This window comes from Epinephelus fuscoguttatus, linkage group LG3 (genome assembly GCF_011397635.1).
Source record: "Epinephelus fuscoguttatus linkage group LG3, E.fuscoguttatus.final_Chr_v1".
In the NCBI taxonomy this organism is placed as follows: Eukaryota; Metazoa; Chordata; class Actinopteri; order Perciformes; family Serranidae; genus Epinephelus; species Epinephelus fuscoguttatus.
Genome location: NC_064754.1, coordinates 14,566,439 through 14,587,862, shown reverse-complemented (window position 1 = coordinate 14,587,862; position 21,424 = coordinate 14,566,439). Strand labels below are relative to the sequence as shown.

At 42.1% G+C, this 21,424-nt stretch overlaps 2 protein-coding genes across 5 annotated transcripts in view; one reads left to right on the top strand and one right to left on the bottom strand.

The window, feature by feature from the left end:
- LOC125886296 (zinc finger protein Aiolos-like) overlaps positions 1 to 21,424 on the top strand; it is a 66,511-nt gene that overhangs the window by 31,561 nt on the left and 13,526 nt on the right. The window lies entirely within an intron of this gene.
- Positions 1,773 to 21,010, bottom strand: LOC125886299 (insulin-like growth factor-binding protein 4). The gene is made up of 4 exons (XM_049572391.1): positions 19,965 to 21,010; positions 10,779 to 10,942; positions 9,232 to 9,357; positions 1,773 to 5,924 (listed from the first exon to the last, which is right to left on the bottom strand). Exons 1-4 carry the CDS (start codon positions 20,320 to 20,322, stop codon positions 5,787 to 5,789), a joined length of 786 nt encoding a protein of 261 aa, XP_049428348.1. The 5' UTR covers positions 20,323 to 21,010; the 3' UTR covers positions 1,773 to 5,786.

The window sequence follows — 21,424 nt, the reverse complement described above, 5'->3', positions numbered from 1 at the left end:
TTTCAGGTGATGTATGATAGGAGAAAATGATGGAGTGACAAAAGGTTAACTTTACTGTGACATCATAGCGTTCCACAAAAACATTTTTTGTCCATAACTCAGGAACAGGAGGGGAGACATTTGGATGGATACTGAATTGGTGACAGAACTGGGTGTTCACCTTGAAACTGTGTTGATAGATAGATCGTGCTGCAGGGTTGAAGATGTGTGTGAAACATCCACGTTTGGCAAAAATATACACTTAATATCTTTTTTTTTTTTAAAGATATTTTTTGGGCATTTTAGCCTTTAATTGATAGGACAGCTTAAGCGTGAAGGGGGAGAGAGAGAGGGAAGGACACGCAGTAAAGGACCACAGGCTGGAGTCGAACCCGGGCCGCTGCAGCAACAGCCCTGCACACGGGGCACCCGCTCCACCACCAAGCCACCAACGCCCCAACACTTAATATCTTTTATTAAATTCCCACAAAGTCTTCACTACATATATTAGAAAAGTCTGGACGGACATCGATGTGAACTGCAACTTGAGTGGTTAACATAGGCATCCAAATCTGTGTTAGTGAGCACTTATCCTTTTCCAAGACAATCCATCCACCTGACAGGTGTGACAAATCAAGATGCTGATTCGCCTCTCATCCAAGAAGCTTCTTCAACTCTAAATGATTGGTATGAAGTTGCAAGCTATAAAACCTGTGTGGGTGGGAACCCTTGCAGAGTCATAGGGGTCACGTGAGCTCTTAGTTTCAGAGTCGTAAAGGTCACAATGTGGGTCGTTGACCCACCTGGCCACCATCTGGGAACTGAATGTACATTTCAATACTGTAAGCCATCTCCAACGTTGTGTCAGTCAGTTGGGCAATCCATGGCCTCACAACCACAGACCACATGTAGTTACACCAGCTGAGGTCCTCCACTTCCGGCATCTTCACCTGCAAGATTGTCTGAGACCAGACACTCGGAACAGCTGATGCAACAGTTGGTTTGCACAACTGAAGAATTTCTGCACAAAGTGTCAGAAACTGTTTCAGGGAAGCTCATCTGCATGCTCGTCCACGTCAACAGGGTCTTGACCTGACACCAGTTTGTCATTGTAACCAACTTGTGCGGTTGTGAGGCCTTTTGGATGTACTGCCAAAGTCACAGAGAGTACGTTGTTGATGGCATATGGTAGTAAAAAATTAACACTCAGTTAATGGGCAACAGCTCTGGTGGACATTCCTGCAGTCAGCATGCCAATGGCACGCCCCCTCAAAACTTGGGGAATCTGACACATTGTGTTGTGTGATCAAATTTTAGAGTGGCCTTTAATTGTGATTATTCCAAGGCACATCTGAGTAGTAATGACGCTGTTTAATCTGCATCTTGATTTGCAACACCTGTCAGGTGGATGGATTATCTTGGTAAAGAAGAAGTGCTCACTGGATTTTTTTCTCACCAAAATTTGACATTAATATATCTGTTAAGTGCATAAAAATCTTTGAACATTAACTGAAACCTTTGAAAAAAGGCAGCAACAACAAAATCTTTGCATTTACCAGTGACTAGTTCATCTTAATGTACTAGTTTGTTCTTAATTTATCTGTATGTTTGATATTTTGTCTATGTGATACAAGCATTGGAATAAGTTTTCCAATCATTATTTATGTCAGCACAACTTTATTTTAAAACATAGTTGCAGCATGACATTTCCATACTCCTATATGGCATAAAAAAATCTCACAATACCACCACTAATACTAATATTACAGCTGCTACTAATGATAACAGAAACATTATTGTTTCTAAAGTGTTTTAATTGATGTATTACAATGTGTACATTGTCATCAGGTAAACATTTACAATGTGACTGATCATTTTGATTGGTTGAAACTCTATATTTCAGTTCTTTGATCACTTCAGTGTTTTAGTATAACGGTCCTCTTCTGGACAAGATACACAAACCTCCGCTCATTCCAACCCCAGTCCAATTGTATGCATGCAAACGTTACTTTATATCTTCTACACATTAATAGATAATATCAAAGGCAAACAGGAACAGTCTATTCTCGAGAAATGCAATAACAGTTCAGTACAGCAAAGTTAGAGATCAAGCAACATACTATAGCTTAAATACACCGTTTATGTAGTTAGAAGGCCTTTTACAAAGTCAAAGCCATTACCCTTTGCCATCTCTCTCACAGATTACAATAAACAAAAACAAATGTGTCTGAATGTGTTTAGTTACACTTCATTAGTTGATGAATGATAAAATAGGATTTGCTGGAACTTTTTTTGTGTGCATGCAGTTCACTGTACGAGTATTGGTGTCTCCAGATACTTTGCCTGTAGTCTTTGGAATGAGTTTTAGGATATTTGGTTTCTGACATATTTAAGCTGTAGCTATGACTCTCCACCCATACCACGTCTGTGTTCTGGTGATCTACCTTTGGAAACATTTCTTCTTTAGTGACCAGTAAAAGTGGAGTGGCAATACACTGTCTCCAGCAAATTTACAACTGGTTTCAGTGATTAAACTCCTCATAGTATGTAGTCCTGTCAGTGACTGGGATTTCTGACTGATACGACAGAATATCTAGGCCAACACAGAGACAAAACTAGAAGTTACCTCAGATAATTTTTTGATTGAATAGGTTGTTATGATGAATCATATAGGGTGTGCATCTACAGAAAACTGATTATTCTTTCAAAGATTTTTATTTCAATTTCTTAAGGGAGTTTTGTTGCAAAATGGCAGAAGACAAAGTGCACTTAAACACACCCTCCAAGTTTTTCTGTGCACAAATAATGAAGTATTTTACCCTCACACCCCTAAGTGCCGTCTGATGATACATTAGAGAAATAAGGGAAAACATTTGTCAGATTAATTCTGGGAATCGGCTGGCCCACATCAACTGTCCACAGTTAGCTGCATTGAGATTATTGTGGGAGAGCAACTACTTTTTACACCTAAAGGTCATGGTTTACTACCTTTACCTTGCACAATAATCAAATGAGAGAGGCAACAAAATTAGAGGTTTTTATTTTTCTGTGACCCACAATTTATATATGTGTACTACTGCTTTTTAGGGAACAAAATAGACCAAATTCAATGTGGAAAAATGTGCAAAAAATGCATAATAATAGTAATAATAATAATAATAATAATAATGATAATAATGGGTGTCATGGCACTTTTTATTTTTTGTGTGGAGCTGAATGAACCTCCCTTTAGTGTGCTGCAGAGGTGGGACCAAGTCATTGTTTTGTAAGTCACAATTAAGTCTCAAGTCTTTGAGCTGAAGCCCCAAGTCAGGTGCCAAGTCCTAAACTTTGAGTATTTAGTCCTAAACAAGTCATGTTACATTTTGAAAGCTATTACATTTTACGTTTATTTATTAAAACAAGTTTCTTGGAAGTTCTTCCTGCTTCTGTCCTGCAATTTGATTTGATGCTGTTTGATTGGTTTAAACAAAGCACATCTAGGGAATTAAGTGTCAGCTTGTTGGGAATGAATTGTGTAAACACAAAACATATTTTTATCTTTAGGCTTGGGGGTAGTTATCAAGTATTTTCAAGTAAGATGGCTCTAGTCCAAGTGAAGTCAGGAGTCACTGGTGTAAAAGTCCAAGTCGAACTGCAGATCTTTTTTGATTTTGTCAAGTTGAGTCCAAAGTCTTTAAAATTTGTGACTTGAGTCCAAGTCATGTGACTCAAGTCCACATCTCGGGTGTGTTGTGCTCAAATAGTCCTATTTAAAGCTTACCTGACATTGAGGTAAAATTGAATGTGGAGACAAAAACCAACAAAGAACTAAAAATTAATTGTGTGACAGTAGCTGTGAATATCTGTCTCATTCTAATCTACTTTATTTTTAACATATCTGACGTTACTGCACCGTAATCTACACACAGATGATTTGTTAGGCTAAAATTTATGTCGTTCTGTGTCACTAATAATCATTGTCCATCTACACAACATGAATTTGTGCTTGAGTTCATAATAACCATAGTCTCCCATGGGACAGATTGAGCAGGCTGTCCATATCTGCTGGTGACAAACACCAGCATTAGCTTAAACCTGCTGCTCTCACCTGAACTCATAATACACACCACCAGTACAATCAAATTGCTATAAGAATATTACCAGTCTTGCCTACAGTATCTAAAATATCAGATGAGTAGCTATGTCTTTTGCACTGGTAATACACTCCTTTAATTAGTAGTGTGATGCCCCACAGACGATATGAAAACTGAGAACTATCGCTGTCAGGTTGACAGAGGAAACTCTGGTTTCCACATAATCATTAAGCTATCTTTACTGCTACACCCCTCCATTCATAGCTTCATGTTAACTAGGTGTTGCTATGCTGCCAGGAGCTTATTACACTCTGCTTGTATATTTAAGACACATCACGCCTGCAGTGTTCAACGCTGGCCAATAAAACATTTCAGCCAGTTAGCTGCAGTGATAGTGCAGCACCAATGTGGGATGTTCCTTTTATGTTTTAACAATAACATTGAATACACACATGGAAAGCAGCCATTGCCGGTAGCTAGTGCAGATGGTCACACATTTAGGTGATCCTCACACTTGCTGATGCTAATTGCTCCACTTCCTGAAAATCCCAGTCTTCTCTTCCAATCCTAAACAATGCCCAAAAAGTGCAGAAGCCATTTTTTTTTTGTCTTGAATTTTGGCACAATCAGTATATAGCACCACCAAAGTTCTGCCAAGCAGTCTGTTTGGAGAGAAATCCTGTATGTTGAAGCATATTCATACAAACATGAAAGTCACACTGGCATCTTAGCACCAGCTGGAGAAATAAGATTATCCTATCAGCAGTGTACAGAGTTTCTAGCCCTGCTACGCTGCCAGTCCCTCTGGACCACGATGCTAGAGAGAGCTCGTCGGCAAAGAGAGGAAGCAGAGTTAACCACGGGGTGATGAAGCAAATCTACTCTGGCCTTTCAGAGATACAGTTGTTCAAACTAATCTCACTTTTCACTTTGGTCTTGATGTTGTGAAAAGCTATGGCTTATCATTTGGTAACTCAAGGCGTGGGATTGTTGCACTCCTTTGTTTCCCGTTTCTTTTTTTTTTATGTATTTGTTGTTCTCATCCCATCTTTTATTGCTGCTCTTGTGTCGTCGCTGAACTAGACTCGTGTTTGTTTTAACCTACTTACCAGATGGGTGGGGTTTACGACATATGGGACAGTCAAATAAGAGCCACACTTTACAACCAATTACACAAATTGTGTGAAAAAACTAGTACGTGATCCTTTAATTGATCATCTGTCTGGATTGTCCTGATGCAGCGATTCCAACTGATCTAGTGCTCCAGAGAGAATATTATAAACAACTCCTGTTGTATCTCAGGTCTGATTATCTGGTGGGGTCAATGCATTTTCTTACTTTTCATGAATACTCTACTTAAGTTAGACTTGAGAAAATGACACATTTCGCGCTCTAACAAAGATCACAACTATGACTGTTATTGGAAGGTTTTTTTCTGCCACCTGTAACTTTAAAGCGCATGTGTCTAAAGACTAACGGTCTTAAGTTCACATCGTAGAAACAATACACAACAAGTGCTCAAAAGACTCAGAGATCACATACTCTCACACACAGAAACAAAATAGCAAAAGAACTCAATTCAATGGTTTCCTTTTTTGTTGCGCAGGCTCAAGTACCATTGGCCTCAGGTGAAGTGAGGCTTTAGAGCAAAGTCCTTTTCCTCGTGTAGTTCTACTAATAAGCACCAGTAGACTTCAGCTGGTCCTGCACCCCCTACTGCCACTCCACTCCTCAATCCCTCAGGGTAGCAGTCATTAACTGGTGGCAGTCCAGATCCCCTCGCAGCTCCAGCGGACCCGGGAGCCTCAGGCCAGTCTTCTGATCCACGCACCAGCACTTTCCCCGCTGGCCGTCACGTGCAGGATGACACTGTGGGCAGAAAAGATACACAGAATATTGTAGTAACATAAAACAGCATCTTTGACTACAGGTACAAAAAAGAGAGCTGATATTTTTTATATTAACAGCAGATTAAATTATTATGTGTAATTTGAAAAGTTCCTCTTAAAGTCCAGGTGAAATGGCATTTTGAGCTTTAATATAGCGATGTATTTCCAAGTTTACCAGGATAGGCAGATGGGATATAATTTTGGGAGGAATTTGATTTGATTGTTGAAAAGTGTCCATGTCAAAACAGCCAGCCAAAGCCCATTGTATACTCCATGTAACGTTAATTGCTGAAGCAGTCCACTGTAAAATGCCTTGTGCATAATCTGGAGCTGTCACAGATACCACTTTACTCAAAGTGAAAAAATTCTAGCCAGTGGATTTGTAACCACGATACTTTGACACATGCTGTTGCTAGCTAGCAAACTTTTTCCAAGCTCTTCGTGGCTGAAAGTTACAGATTGATTGATGGGTGGATATCATGATATTATTGGTTGAAATTGGTTGGTATTAGTGTTCAAGCATGCATCATATTTTGTTTCGTATTATATAACTGGATCTTGATATATGAATATGAAGAAATATATTGTTAAACTGGTGCACAAAATGTCCAGGGTGTGATCTAAAGGGGTTAAAAAGGTAGTTTTCCCTCTTTCTCGACTTTAAACTTCACTGAGCTTTGTAGCATTTCCTTAAATTGATAATTTTGTTTCACTGCCCGCAACTTTACTGCTTCGGTCCACTTTCAACATTCTTTTCAGCTGCAGTTTTCAACAGATTCCAGTACCATTTGAGAACAAAGTGCAGCATGAAGCAGCTGAAAAGACAGATACTTCCATCAGAAGTTGGTGGGGATCAAAACTGAGCTAATAGACAGTGAATACTGGACTTAAACTTGCCAGGTGGATACAAACACAACTCTCAATAAATGCTGATCAGGGATAGATGCTAATCTTGTGAAGCATTGGACCCCCAGTCCACCAAGCCCCTTAATTTGGTGGCTAAAGTACATCTTGGGTGGCCCGAATGTAAACTTACATGAAAACAATATGGGAAAGACAATTTAAAACACCTTAACACCACCTACTATACATATATTATCTCACAGTCTTTTAGTGTTTGGTTGTCTATTTTTCATAAGGATCACATTAGCAGTGTGTGTAGGCTTGGTAAATCCACACTTCAGCTGCCCTGACATATTGGTAGCTAGCCGGTGACAAGTACTGTTTTCCTAGTATGTGACTGAAGTTGCGTTGGCAAAGGTTTGCAGGATGGGGATTTTTGTTTTCTTATTTAGCCTTTATTTAGTGTCTCAATTCACGTACTTCTGCACTTACACTTACTATTTTGAGTGCAAAAGTGCATTCACACTGAGAAATATGGAGAAATGCAGTGTACTATGAGTACCCGGATGGTGCACTCAAAATGGTCAAGAAGTTGAGTGTGGAACTATGGACACTCGCCATTTGGCTACATAGCGGAAGGGGAGGGGCCACTTTTCAAACTGGAAGTAGCGGCCAAGGACTGTGCGACCGTGAATGTCGCTGCATTGTACAAATACATGTGTGTTTGCACTAAGCACCACTATACTGTTGTTTATTGGGTTAATTTAGCAGTCTGTCATGATTTGGTACCGCGAACGATAATGCGAATGCTAATGCTAGTTTGCTAACTAGCTAATTTGCGGTCGTCGTTTCCGCTGAGTGCACAATGACCGTGTTTGGTTTGAGACAACACTAACCTGTTGAAATTTGTGCACTACGCCAATGAGTACATAGTGCGCACAGTATATACTACACAGAAGTATACTAATGGAAGTATGTGATTTGAAACACACCTCTGGTCTCATTCTTAAGAGAGACCTTAATGGCCACGGGGTGCCACCGACAGGTGATATTTGTTGGCCATACTGTGACTTCTTGTGGCCACGGGCCATCAGGCTATGGTCAGTGTCAAACCCTGGCTGATGTTGCTTCATCCTTGCTGGACAGGTAACTGCTTGTAACTGGCTTGGTTGAGGTGTTAATTTGCCGTTGTGTTTGTGTTGTGTTTACAGCTTGTTGTGTTGCCCTGAAGAATCAATGAACGCAGGTTTATATGAAACTAAGCACTAGATAAGAGGTTACAGGCTAGTTTTTTGTCTTGAAAGAGCTGTCAGTGCTCCGTCAGCAGGGCCATAACCCTCCAAGATGATGTCAGACCTGACTTTTAAGCTTTTAAAGATGTTTTCATTGTTTTGCAGCACTTGGCTTTGTTCTTCATAAATGGTCAAACAAAGCTGGTGAATTGTAAAAAAATATATATATACTGTATAATATATACCCCAAAACAGAATCATGTATTAAGGCAAGCTACATCCAGCTGGCAGTTAAAGTCGCCTCTAACAAACCGTGAGAGGAATTTCCAGTAAATAAATGATTTGAGTTACAGCCCGTTAGATTCTGTGAACTATTAACAATTCCTGTAATACAAAACTTATTGGGTGATTTTGTATGTTTCTGTATTGATTTAGAGTCTCACAAAGCCTCCAAGACCAGTTAACAATCTCAGAGCAACCCTGCCATAAAATGATTGCCAGTTGTCCCTTACGACATGTGCTTTACTGCCCAGTAGGGTTTTATCACGTTGCAGTTTTAGTTAAACAGTAAACAGATGCCTGTGAATGTGAGCAGGCAGAGATACTTTAACTATGTTACACAATCAACATAACTCAGACTTTTGATGACTGGTGCCTTAGCAGAGCTTTTCCTTTTATCACTGACTCTGCATCTGCTGCGGCTTTGATTGCAAGTACGAGTCAGAGCAGTCTTATCTGTGTATTTATGTTCTCTGATTCTCTCAGTCTTATCTGCATAGTTGCCCAATCTTGCAAAGGCAGAGTAACAAAAAGCAACTGCATCCAAAAGCTAATTGCATCCATCACAGCAATAAAGTGGTTATTGGTTTAGGGGAAACCACGTTACACACGCGGTTCAACCCTTGATTCCTGAAAGAGAAATCAGTTTTCATGTGAGCCTAGAAAAATAAAGTCTTGGCATCGCCATGACAGTCTGCTTGGAGACACTTTTGTGTTGATCTTGAACTAGTAAGACCACATTTCATCGGCTGCAGGCATGTTTTGTGTTTTGGCCCACAGATTGCTGATGTAGTTTGAAGGAAACAGTTTAAAGATAGGCATTTTTATTTCTATTGGCATGATAATACAGATTCACAGTTCACCAGTACACATGGCCAAATAGCTCAGTAAATCAATGAAGCTCATAACGAGTGTGTGCTTGACATCACAGACCTGTTTGGCGTGGAAATCTCCGTTCTTGTCACAGTTGGGTATGGGAATCGTGAAGAGATCATCGTGTGTGCGTGTATTTGATGCTAATCTGTCCAACGCTCTCTGTAGCTCAGCACGACATGGAGCCTGTAGGAGAAATCGTTTTTGACTTGGTGTTTATACACATCAGCAGAGCTGCAGACATAGATGTATATAGATATGTCCATCTCGACGTAGCTTTTCAGAAGAGAGAGAAAGTTTAAGTAAAATCTAAGATTCGCCACCAGGCGAATAGGTATTGTTTTTGGATTCCCAACTTTATTTTCTCACCGTCAGTGTTTCAGGAATCTGAACTTTTGCCATTGGAATTTATTTATTGAAGTCAAAGTGTTGGTGTGGGGTGACAGCTAAAGTGAACATCACACAGGTTTTAATTTGACACAAAGAAATGTCAACACCCTAACATCCGCCCAGTTGCTAGAAGGAAATGTTGTCATTGTACTTTTCTGCAAACCACAAATGTGTTACATTTGCGCTGTTTTACATGTGTCACATCAGTGTTTATAAAGTGACATAGTATATGAGCTGACAGTCATCAGGAAGTGGAGGGGATGGTGGATTGTGTGTCACCTAGGCGAGATGTTAACCAAGCTGCAGACCACTGCTCGAGACCAACAAACAACAAAACTTGCATTGTTTTAGCAAGTCATCGCTGTGTTGCGTACATGTTTTCATGCACCAAACGTGGGCATTTTGCAGTGACCTGTCAGTGAGGATAGTGCCACCAAAAGCGGTTGTTTTTTATCAAGAGATTGCTGTGTTTCCAGCGTGGATTGTACCACCAAAACCGCGTCTTTAAGCCCAAACATGATGTATTCCTGGCCATGACCAAGTGATTTCTGTGCCTACACCCAACCACACATTAACCACTGCATTGTTGAAACAGAAAGTTTCAACATATCTGCTACATAACAACATGCAAATGTAACAAATGCGGGGTTTGTTTTCTTTTCCTGGCAGTTGGGTTGCTTTTATTGTTTGTGCATGCAGATGTAATTGCAAATAGTGCTAAGGGTCGGTTGCATTGAAACCACAAGTCAACTAATGACTGCATGTGAATGCATCATTCTGGCAGATTTTTTAATCAGTCTGCACAGCCAGTCCAACTGCATTCCCAGAAAGTCTTTAAAAGCATAAAAAATCTATAGGTGGGAGGCTGTGGCATTGCTGTGCATTCATGTCACACATTCCTGTGTTAAATGAATGTACTAAAATGTGGTCAAAACCAACCTGTTACTGATTAATGGGGATGTTATTATCCTGCTCTTGCCAATGTTAAAAAAGCAAATTGCACGTTAATGTCAGTGTACACCTGTACTTTATTTCGCAAGACCGCAATTAAAGGTTACGGTCTGTAAATAACTAATTTGTACATTTATAACCTCACTGTTACGCTTGTGGCTTTGGAACTATAAAGCCTTAATGTGAAACACCTGCTGGGGTTTTGAGGCATGTGCTGCAGAGTTCTCTGTGAAACTGATAAGATGTCAGAGGATTGTTTCTCTCACCAGCGCCGCCTTGGTCTCCTCTCTGGCAGTGTTGCTCCTCTGATTTGTGGATTTTGGAGGGTGTCGGGCCAGGGTCTTCTGTATGCAGCGCTTGTCCTGTGGACTGCACCGGATATTGCTGTTGTTTGGGTGCTCAGGGATGATCTCATCCTGCCTCTCCATTGCTAAGGAACAAAGAATAAGAGACAGTTTCTTAAAGGGACTGTTCACTCCAAAAACAAAAAAAACTCTTACCTGTGCTGTTTATCAGTCAAGATTGTTTTGGAGTGAGTTGCAGAGTGTTGGAGATATCAGCTGTAGAGATGTCTGCCTTCTCTCCAATATAATTGAACTTAATGGCATTCGGCTTGTGGTGCTCAAAGCGCCAATAAAATACATTTGAAAAACAAGGTGGACATTGCAATGTCAGAAGTATTTGAATAACAGTTTGTGAAAAACATTTGTATGGCTTCTATAAGACATGATCGTTAGTGCATCATAATACCACGTTTTCATGATATGAACATAGTTTAGAGTAACGTCCATTATTTTAATGACTATCTGGTGTCAGATATAGAGCAGGAGCTATACTGCCTTTCCTCCTTGTCCTTCTGCATAACATCCCATACAGCTGAACATGGTGAGATGTAGGCTAAAAATGAGGCCAGGTTAACCTCAAGGACACAGAGCCGTGTTCCCGCTCTGGGGGGTAATCTGTACCTCAGCTCTCGCCCTGGTGCTTTTCAACTGCTGCACCACGGCCATGCCACGAGCTCTGAGGCTTTTTAAATGATACCACCCCTGTTCTGCCACCCTCTGTACATTGTGGTCTGTGCCACATTCACCTTTGCATCCCTATAATTCTGTAGTTCTGTGGCCCTGCAGGCAGCCAGCTGCTTCCTCAGGAAATGCCCCCCTCCCTGTTCATTCTCCACCCCTCCACAACAACCTCTCTCTGGGCCAGATGGAGGTTGTTAGAAGGTATTTGCACTGTCACAAGTGGGCACAACTGTGTGCTTGTGTGTGTGTGTGTGTGTGTGTGTGTGTGCGCGCGCGCACTGGTTGGTGGCTGGGGGGCACAAGATGGGCAAGATAAGGGATAAGGGTTGTGTGTGACTTTCTGTGTGTACATGCATGCTGCTTTTTCACCTGTGGCTTGCAAGACTTGGCAGAGTCTTTTGCTTTCTGCTCATAACCCATGGCATTTTACAGATTGGCACTGGAATCAAAGTACTTCAAACTGCGGTTTTACCGTTTTGAAGCTGTTCTCGCTCTGATCATTGAACCAGATCTGAGCTCTGGTTAATATCTAAGGTCACTGCCAGGCATTCAGTTAATTGCTGTTGGCAAGGAGACAATGAAGGTGGCTCAGTAACCCCTTGATCTTGTGCAATGTGCAGCCTTTTCTCAGGTCTATTCTACAATGCATGAAAGCATACATACACACAATCCAAACCAGTAAAAGCTTTTCTTTGCAGGACTTGTTCTTGAGCAAGTCCTGGCCCTGCTGCATTGAGGATACTGATCCTGAGCCATTTTCCAGTGATGACTAGATTTTTTTTTGCAGCTCATTGACAGGAGTTTGAAGCCGGCCATGTTTCTCTAAACTTCATAGACAGTCATGTTGCTTGGCTCGGCCCGTCTGGGGGGGAAGTGTCTCTTGGCTGTTTGTATTTTTAGTCTTGTTGCTGTTAAGGCCCGCTCATCAGCACTTTTTTCCACAAGAGCCAACAGGGTTTCAGCTGTTTCCTTTGTTCCAAGTTGTTCTTTCTCTTCTTTCGCTAGTTCACACTTTTCCGATTCCACGCTTTTTTTTTTTTCACAGGGCGAGCCAAAGTGATTTAGAAGTGGGTCAGGGGTGGCATGTCCTGTTTGCTACCACTGCTGTTTTCTATGGAGGAAGTTGCCACTTCTCTGTGTGGTTTCATTTGATTTGGATCAGCAGCTCTTGGCTTTGGAAATATAATTCCTGCAGTGCATTATCAGCCCTAGAGCTGATACTCTGCAGTGCATTGCCAGTCACAGGTGCACAGCAAAGATAAAGAAAGATCTTGAGTAAACATACTGTAGTTATACTCAGAATCAGGAGCAGCCTTCACCTGTCTTTTTATATGTTGTAATAAGCTCAAATTAAGCCAAGACCTGTTATAGAAATAAAGACCACTACTTGTCTGATAATTAGCAGATTAAATGCATGATCAGATTCATTCATAAAATCTTTTTCTTATTTGAATACCCTAGTATGAGGTCATTAGCCAGTGCTGTTAATCACAGTGATACAGCACTGATCGATACAGTACGGTGAACACAAAGCTCCATTATGTTAGCACATAGCTGACAAATTCCAAATCTATTATACAACAAACAGCATTGCTTGCTCAATCAAGTATTTGTTGTCTCATATCAGCTGCCGCACTTGCAAATGTATTCGTCGCACTGTCCAGCTGACGTGTGAGCATCATTCATAACGGGATAAAAAGAGCAGTCTGGCAGGAACAATCCTTTAAACAAACACACATTCACAAGTTCATTGCAGTTACATCATCTAATGTACGTTATGAGAGGTCCATACTACGTCTTCTGTTTAAATATTTGTCCTCTCTTTGCAGAACAGTGACTTTAGGAAGCGAAGGGCTCGTCAGATTTCAAATTCCACTGTTTGTGGCTTTGAGGCTGAACTTGTAAACCCCAAAGACAAATATCCCCCTTGAATAAATATTTAGTTACGCTCAGCGAGATTGGCAGAGTACTTTCCTATAGTTTATTCTTCCACGAGCTTAGATCTTGGATCTAAGCCAAAAGAGAGTCCACTATGTGAGGCATTTGTACAAAAACCTTAGATGCACCCTTTCAAAAGGAACAACTGTATTTGTGTTCTGTTCAAAACAGATTCATCAGTGAGGATAGCTGCAGCAGTCATGAAGGGAGGTAGATAAGTAAGCCTTTACATTCAAGTTAGGAAGCACTGAGAGGAGCTGCTGAGTAACTTCCTTACAGAGCAGAAAGCCGGCTGATGTACCAGCAAATATTAGCTCATATCTGTATTGGTGTATGATATGGCTGATAAGTACCAAGAAATTTGAGGACGTGTCAGAGTGCAGATTTTTCAGCTGTAAAATGTTCCTACTCAGTGGGGCTGAGTGATACTGAGAAAACTCTGCAAATACTTCAACATATGTATTGGGGCGTTATTGTAGGATTGACTACTGGTGCTTTCACACAGTATTTACTAGGGCTGCCACCATTAGTCGACATATCATGATATCCATATAATATTGATATATTACCTTCCCTACAACCCAGTAAATATTTTGGTTAAAGTTCTTTAAAAATGTAAAGGATAGCTGGCTTCTAGTGGTTTAAACATATTATTTTGCTGCAGTGTATGTACTTTCGGGCGTGTCAATCCACAGTAGGGCTGCACAAATCTAGATATTATCAAAATTTGCACCTAGGTCAATTGCAAAATCCAAATTGAGGGAGCTGCAATTTTTTTGCTACAGGTAAAATGTCCAACATCACACAACCATAAATGAAGCACTGTGGTGCCACAGAGATGCTCCGGCCTGCAAATCATATTCCAAAAATCACTTCATCATTATTTTCATATTTTTTTTCAGTTTTTCAGTTTTTTCGTAACTAAAGTCGGGACTCATGTCGCAGTCGTTTTATCTGTTAAAAGAATCTCAATTTTATTTATTTACTTATTCTGTATCGTGCAGTCCTCGCACTCAGTGGCATCATTGTTGGGTGTGGTTACAGGTGCAGCTCATGTAGTTACAGGTGTACCATAATATATTTGCGACCAAACACACTGAAAACTTTTAACCACAAGGGGCAGTAAAGCGCTGCTTCTAAGCTTTGTGTTAAATTACTCCAAAGATCAGAAATACAAAATACAAAGGAGAGAGAAATGACAGCAGAGCAATGGTACGGCAGCTTTTTACAGTAAATTGTATTTATTTCATATATATATATATATATATATGTTATTTGTGTTGTTCTGCATTTAATTCATCCTCATTGTTCAGTGCAGTGAAGAGCCACTGCTCAGTGTGCAGGCATCATTTCCCTTCAGGTCATTCCTGTCCTGCCATGTTATTCATTTATGTTTTACAAACAATGGGATTAGCTTGATTTTAACTTATTGTCAGTCCATTAAACTCGCCTCAAGTGGCTTAAAATGTGAATTTCAAATTCACAATTTTACAAGACACAGAAAACCACTGTGTGTAGTGTTGTGGTTCTCCATGACGCTAGATAGGATATATTATACTGTATTGACAGCAACTAATCTCTTGAAAAATGAGTACTCTGTGGAGAGAGTATTCCTCCAAAATGCACTTGTTTTTTTAACAGTTTGGCAGCAAGCTCAAAAGTCAACTAGGCTTACTACCAAGAAACTGTTCTCTTCAGTCAACACTGGATCCTCATTTCCAGGCAGAAGATTTCTTTGAATCAGTTAATCATCAGAGTTTATGTCGAGTGCAATCGTAAGAACACTACCAGCATGTGCTGTGAGAAGGCCAATGGAAATTTTAGGACTCTTTGTAGTGTCATTTGTCAAAGGAAAGATAGAAAGTTAAATTAATGCTGAATCACAAAGGTTGCCTTTGTGAAAAGGAAACCTGCTGCTGCTCTGCCTGATGCTGCTTTGGCCACGTCCCATCCAACTGAAGTCAAAACAGACATCAAGAAATACGACGTGTTTGTGAGTTTGATTCCAAAGAGAGCAGAGTAGCAGCAGTTTAATGTCCCGTTTGATTTAGTCATGATTTACCCAGAAAATAATTAGGGAGTGCAAATATGAAAATGATTAAACATCCACGTGCCTACTCTCAGTCCCAAACTGTACAAATCCTTTTTTCATTTCAGTGATATTATTGATTCTATTGAGGAGAATATTCAGCTTATTATTGGCGCTGTAGAGTTCACAGAAACGGATGCCAAAAATAAAACTACCATCACTCTTAGCCAAGGCAGCTGTCTCACAGTTTATTCATTTTCATTTAAGAAAACAATTTGTTTGCCTTTACTTTGAAGAAGTGTGCAGTATTTCAGTCTAAGGCTTGAAACTGTTATTGTCCGCAATAAGCCAGATATATAACACACACACACACACACACACACACATACACACACGCAGGTGTGGATCAGAGAGAAAGAATATGAATAAAGGATATAACAGAGACTCTTCCAGATGGATCTCCATCAGAATAAACATTATTCTTTATCCTGAAAAAATCTTTTGGATCAAAACATTGTACTGCATGATGAAGATAAAATGTGTTTTGGGAACTTTAGCGCAGCATGAGGTTTTTCCCACATTCGCTGCCTCTCCTGAGATTCATAGTTTCATCTGTTTTAAGGAAGCGATCCTGTTTTTCATCTAGATAGAACAAATGTTGAAAGACATCAGAATTTGTGCCACTTATCCCACAATATAACCTGAACTGAGCTGTTATATATCATCTTTAACCTCGGGGACAGAACTCCGTTAGCCAGACTCCATCACCGCTTGTTTTGTAGATTTATTTGCTTGCAGATCTGTGAGTGGGACGATCTCAGCTATACATCACCTGTTGATATGCTCAAACTACTACAACTGCATGCGATGAATAGATCTATGAATAGAGAGAAACTTGGAGCTGAAGTGAATTAGGTCAAACTATTTTGAGTTACATCATTAACTTAATTTTGAGTGGATTCTTTTTTTAATATATGTACAGAATCAGTGCAAGGAGATGAAATATATGCTACGGTATTTCTACGGGCCAGTGAGGAGCTGTACTATCTTGGATATTAGTAGCTAATACAATATTTAATCTTTATAAAAGGCATGAATAACCAGAGCTCAGAGAGTACATTTATTATTAAAAACAACAATTTATCCAGATTTGACTTGCAGATCGCTGTGGTGTTTTCATTGCTAAATTAATAGGATCAAATCTCAGCTCTTGAGGATTCGCTGTCCTCCTCAGATGAGGCCTTTTTCATGGCCAGCACAATGTTGGATTGTTTATGTGTCTCTCAGCTCCAACACTGGAAGGGGGCTAATCACATTTACTCCTGCACGAGAGCTCCAGCTGTACAAATGTGCTACACAACCCAAAGAAAGCAAATACACAACATTAAGGGACATCTGCTTAAAGAGGCTTTGGGAAAATCCTCATGTAGCACCCCCAAAAATACATCCACGTCTCCTCGCAGCTCCCAAAATGTGCTGAGGAGTCCTCGCTTGTGGGAGAAAGGAAAATCTAGGTTAGCATGCTGCTTTCATAAAGACCTGCGTGCGTCACAGTAAATTGGGCGTAGTTGGACAGAGCCGGGCTCCATCGACAGCTTCATTCATGCAACTCCTTCGGTGCCTGTTGGTGTGAGACTTTTTATATCTGACATCTGTATCAGTTTGTAAATAATATCCGTTTCACTGTCCGAGGGAAGCATTTGAATACGACTCCGGGGCAGGCTCGGCAGGAATGCGGGAGCATATGCCAACACACGCATGATGATTTATTCTAAGTATTAAGATAGAGAGGGTTTCTAAGAATGGGATATTAGGATGCACTAAAGCTGTCTTAGACCTTGACATAAGATGCAGGGTAGTGCTTGTTGTTGCTATGGAAATTTGGTTCAAGAATAGCCTTAAGGTTGATACATTTTTTGAGAGAAATACTCAGTTTTGGACCAAAGAAAATTGTCTGATAGCTCATTACTCTTGCCAGCCTGATTTCCTGAATTATCTTTACTTAGCTTCTTCTGTCATTGGCAGTGCATAGATTAAAGTTACAATCATGAGGCAGTGTACATCTTTGTGATAAAAGTGTTATGTTGCAGTATCTAAATGCTGAGCTGTAACCATTAGCCTCAACACCCTAAATTCCCTTCAACGGGCTGTCGAGATCTGCCTCTCTCCCTGGGTCCTTTTCATTATGAATTCTCTTGGTTTTTAAAAACCCTCTTCTATTTTTATCTAGCATGTTCACTGTTGCTAGGAGTGGGGCAGTGTCAGACATGTATTCAGGAGATGCACCCCCTTGTTTAATAATGCATAAGTACGGTGAATGCGCCACAAAGGAAATCTCCTGCTTGTGACTGGAGTTGCTCTTCGCCTCTCCCCCATGCCTCTCTGATTGTCTCTCTGCTGCCATAGTTTACATTGAACATTCTTATACGGCGGATCTGAGCTGCTGCCCAGAAGAATTGATTTACAGTGAGATTTATTGGGCAGAGCTTCCCCGCTTTGTTATGACAGACTCCAGGGGTGAGAAGGAGTGTGGAGGCAAACAGAACTCCGCACTCAGATTACAGAACACCAAAAGCAAAACTTAAAAACTTTCCAAAAAATCTTCCATCTACTGCCGCCCCGCCCCGGAGAAAGGACCTGAGACTCCCGAGTGCACTATAACCCAGTTCCGGGCCAGTAGATCGGACACACGCAGCATCAAAGAGCAGGAATAATGTTCAGGGAGTACATTCTGCAACATAAACTGGTGTGGACGGCCGGAGCCGGGCCAAGCTGAGACAGCCCTCCGTTTTTATCATGCTCTGAACAGCTTTCCTCTTCTTTCTGATTCCATTTAGTCATGCTATGTGCCGGCCTAACCTATGCTGGCCCTGCACAGAGAGCAGAAGGCTCTCATTTCAGCTCTGGCAGCAAGAGTGCCGATGAGCTCATCCTCATGAAGGAGCTGGACGCGGTGGGCGATGCGCTCGAAGGCTTGTTGTTGAGGGGGGTGGGGGGTTGCACCCAGGGCCAGGGGAAACAGATGCTGCAGCAAAGATGAGAGTCCTGGGAGTTTTATATTGGTTAAGTTCATCCAAATCTTTGGTGTTCTGGCGCTAGCAGATAGTCTACTACCATTACCAGTAACTGTCTGGGAGCCTAGGCTCAGTGGAAGCAACGCCAGGCCAGTTAGCTGATAATCTGGAACAAATGAAAGAACCACCTTGTCTGCGACACATTATAACAATTGTCTCATATGGCATAATGGAAATCAACACCACTCCCTTTGTGGGGAGCAGAAGAAGGCTGTTTCATCAGTATAAAGAAGTTAACGTCAAGTGGAACTGGATCTGCAGATAAGACATCCAGTATTAGACATCCCACTGTGTGAAAGTGGAAACAGACTTTGTTCTTTGCAAAAGGAATGCAGCAACAAAGAGGAGAATAAGGAGCCGTCCCAAAAGAGTGTGATCGACAGTAGAAGAGGAGTTGGATATCTGCAGCAACAGCAGGAGGAGGAGGAATGGGGGCGTCCATGAAAGAGCACCAAGTGAATTACTGATTGCAGAGAGCTCTAATAGCCCCAGACTGGCCACACTCCATTACAGTCATTTCATACAGCAGCTTTTATTACCTCCTCCCATTACAAACACACACACATATTCACTTCCCCCCCACCACACACACACACGCACACTCTCACATTCCCAGTACCACCACAATGCATTTTATTTCACTCCCTGCACTGCTCAACTACCTGCAGGATCTCAGTTTAACGTAGGCATGGTAATTGCACACCCAAGAGTTGCTGGGAAAGGGAATTTTTAGTGTCACCATCTGCATTAACCAAATGCATGTTTCCTGCACTGAGACAGGCGGCTAACTTGCTGAGTACAGACACATGCGGCAGACATACGCAGCAGAAACCCCTCACACACACTCACATGCACACACGCCCACTTCAGCTATCACCACAGCGCTCTCCTCTCTGAAGCCTGCTCTGCGTCTTACAGCAGGGCCCCTTTCACAGCGAGCCGCCGCAAGACAGCAGAGGGACTGTGTGCGCTCTCCCATCAGGCCATGCGTGAGGAGCTGGTGTGTGTGCACGCTCTGGTTCAGGGCTTAGCCGAGATTAGGGTAAACAAGCAGCACATTGTCACACCCCCCAACTCTGACCCTGCCCGGCTCAGGTAAGGCCCAGCGAGTGGAGACAGAAAATATTCTGGTCTGCTCGGCCATGGGTCCACAGAGCGAGGGGGATGCAGAGACGCCAGTCCAGGATTGGACAAACCGGGTCAGCTTTACATGTTCTACTATGAGAGCATCTTGACAAAGACATTTGCAGATATCAAATGTGTTGTAAAGGTTTTGGCGCTGTGAGCCTAATTGTAGCTGACAGTTACTGAAAGGAAGAAGTGCCCAGTGTAAAGAAGTGTATTTGCCATCAGTTCACACACAGACTCTGACCCCTTCTCTCTCACCTGAGTTCTCCTCCACCTCTCTCTCATCAGTGCACACCCCCTGGCCGTGCATCAGCGAGTGCAGTGGCCTCTCCACGCCACGCGGCGGGTAGCAGCGGAGGCCCGTGCCACAGCGGGGCGAGTAGACGCCACAGTGAGCCCCTTTTGCCAGGGCACAGGTGGGGCAGCAGCCGCAGCCCGGCTCCCTCACCGTCTCCTCGCAGCCCTCCGGCAGACGGCAGCTGGCCAACCTCTCCTCAGAGCACACCGGGCAGCGGATGGCCTGGTCCGACAAGCACAGTGCCACCAGTGACAGGGCGCCAAATGCCCAAAGGCTCCAGCAGGACGGAGCTACTGCCACGCCACCTCCACGCACCATGGCAGCCCCGGCACCTGCACGCAATCCTTTGCCCTCGTGTATGCTCCCCTTTGCTTCCCTCTCCTCTGAGTGTTGTGCAGCTTTTGATGACTTTCTACTTCAACAGCAGATTTTAGAGCAAACAAGGGAGGTCTGAGAGGAGCGCTTTGTCCAGGATGGTCTTTGATATTGTCAGCTGGTTAGTGTTTCAATTGCGGGGATACAATGCCTCTGCTGTATTGCCTCTCGGTTCCTCTGATTCAATTTCACAGCGCAGAAATTGGAGCCTGCTCGTGATCTGCTCGGCTGGCGAATGTAGTGGTGATAAGAACTACTTTTTGTTGTGTTGGAATGAACAGTTGCAGGAAGGATATCCACCACTGTGTTCAGGTGAGTCTTGCTCTCTCTTCGAGTTTGAGTCCAGAGGCTCGCCCGCCGTCTCATGAAACCCCAAAAAATCTGGTCTACAAGTGTCCAAACGCAAAGCAGGTCATCAGAAGGCAGCGTTTTAAGTAACAGCTGCAATTTCCTCCTCTTGCTGGTGTGCAGTGTAAAGGACTCGCTCCTGAGAATGGCTCAACACGAGTGGCTCTCCTTGGACTTTATACTGGTCCATGGACACGCCTCTTTCTACAGTGAGAGAGGAGCTGAAAGGCACAGCAGAGAAAAGCCAGGCTAAAGCTCTCTCCCTCTGTCTTACTCTCTAGCTCTCTCCTACTCAGACACACAAGCTTATATACTGTCTCCCTCACTTGTCCTTTCTCAATCCTGAGTGCATGCATAAAAAAACAAAAAACGCTGAATCGCCCTCTCACTTGTTCACACACAGATTACACATTTTCTCTCCCACCCTCTTGTTATTATTCTTTTCAGTCATGCTTATTGCATGTGACAATCACTCATTCTATTGATTTGCACTGATGAAACATTTGGGTCCATAAAAGCACTAAGTAACAGAGAACACATCGGTGCTGTCCCACTTTAATCAACCCCAAATGCCCCGCACACACATGTTTATGCCTCCAGGATGAAACATTGTTCAAACAACAAAACAACGTCATGCCTGCTCCGTCACCAAGGTCTCAGTGTGTGTTTGCGTACGTGTGCGTACAGGGGTCGGTCT